Source organism: Octopus bimaculoides, chromosome 21, assembly GCF_001194135.2.
Source record: "Octopus bimaculoides isolate UCB-OBI-ISO-001 chromosome 21, ASM119413v2, whole genome shotgun sequence".
NCBI classification, from domain to species: domain Eukaryota; kingdom Metazoa; phylum Mollusca; class Cephalopoda; order Octopoda; family Octopodidae; genus Octopus; species Octopus bimaculoides.
The window spans coordinates 4,397,195-4,398,964 of NC_069001.1; the positions used below are offsets into that span (position 1 = coordinate 4,397,195).

The 1,770-nt window shown below is 38.0% G+C and overlaps 1 protein-coding gene across 1 annotated transcript in view; it reads right to left on the bottom strand.

Moving 5' to 3' along the window:
- LOC106872141 (short transient receptor potential channel 7) overlaps positions 1-1,770 on the bottom strand; it is a 216,872-nt gene that overhangs the window by 47,676 nt on the left and 167,426 nt on the right. Inside the window, exon 7 of the mRNA XM_052975290.1 lies at positions 1,320-1,490. Coding sequence (XP_052831250.1) covers positions 1,320-1,490 — 171 coding nt within the window. The remainder of the gene's footprint in view (positions 1-1,319; positions 1,491-1,770) is intronic.

Consider the following 1,770-nt stretch of genomic DNA (forward strand, 5'->3'; position numbering starts at 1 on the left):
ATATATTTATATATATATATATATATATACATCTACACACAATACATCTACACACAATACATCTACACACAAACATACGTTTATATACATATACGTTATATACGAATATGAATATGCATGCCTGTATATTTCTATATACACATACATACGTACATAAGCGTCTGATTATGTTTGTGTATCGCTCGTGAGAAAGATGATAGAAAGATAGGGTGACAGAGCTTTACTGAGAGTCTCTGAGCGTATGTGTGTGTGTGTGTGTGTGTATGTGAGAGAGACACACACAGAGTGAGAGAGAGAGAAGAGATTGAGAAAGAAAGAAAGGAAAAAGGAGAGAGAGAGAGAGAGAGAGAGAGAGAGGGGGTGAGAAAGAGAGAGAAAAGGGATTGAGAAAGAGAGAGAAATAGTGATGGAGCAAACATCTACAAAACAATACCGGAAGGAAATCAGCTGTAGGTAGGCCATGTTTGATCAGCTCTCTGTGTTGTCATGGATGAAGATTTTTTTACATTTTTGCAAAATTTCGCAAAATGAATCATCATTCTTGGCAATGCTATAATCGTGCCAACCCTTATCTACAGGTCTTACGATCGAGTCCCATCACTATACTAGCAGTTTTTAATTTAGTGAAATTAAACACCACCGGTAAATCTAAGCTAGATCCCCTCATTTTGTTTTCCCTGATAGGCAACTCTATGAAGGTGCGTGGCTCAGTGGTTAGGGCATTCTGCGCACGATCGTGAGGTCGTAAGTTCGATTTCCGGCGATGCATTGCGTCCGTGAACAAGACACTTTATTTTACGTTGCTCTGGCTCATTCTGTTTGCAAAAATAAGTACTAACTGTATTTCAAAGGGCTAGCCTTGTCATATCTCTGTCACGTTGAATCTCTCTGAGAACTACGTTAAGGGTACGCGTGTTTGTGGAGTGCTCAGCTACATGCACGTTAATTACACGAGCAAAGCTCTTTCGTTGATCAACTGGAGCCCTCATCGTCGTAACCGACGGAGTGCCATTTAGACAGGCAACTCTACGTGCATTCTCGAAGAAGGAATCAGTCTTATGCACTACTGGGCATTGCACACATCCTACGCAAAATACTTTCAATACAGTAACCATAAGAGCATCACAGCAAACCACAGCACATACCCAAGGCACACAGAGCTGCGCTCGGTAGTGAAGTGAAAGCACGTTATAAAAATAAAACTACTGAATAATAATAATAATAATGATAATAATAATAATAATAATAATAATAATAATAATAATAATAATGATGATGATGATAATAATAATAATAATAATAATAATAGAGCAACGTACCTTTTTTTCCTCATATCTTAGCGCCATTTTCAAACGAGCCAGGGGATCTCTGATACTAATATCCCCCCAGCCACCACTGAGAACAGCTTCAACTTCTTGGGTACCTCGACATAGATCCATCAGTTCACAAGCGAAATCCATGCATTGTTCTACAAGACCCAAATATTCGTTCTGCCATGAAGAAAAAAAAAAAAAAAGAAAACAAAAGAAACAAGAAACATTAGTAAAATGTAACAAAAAAAGCAAATGTGAACAAGAAAGAGCTATAAAGGTAAGAAAAGCAAAACAGACACACGCACATACACACACACGCACGCACATACAAACACACGCACGCACAAATACACACACATACACACGCAGCTGACGGTAAATCAGAACCATTTTATTCCAAGATTTATGTTTTAGCAACTGAATGAAGTTAATAAAAGCATCCGAATAGGAAACATCA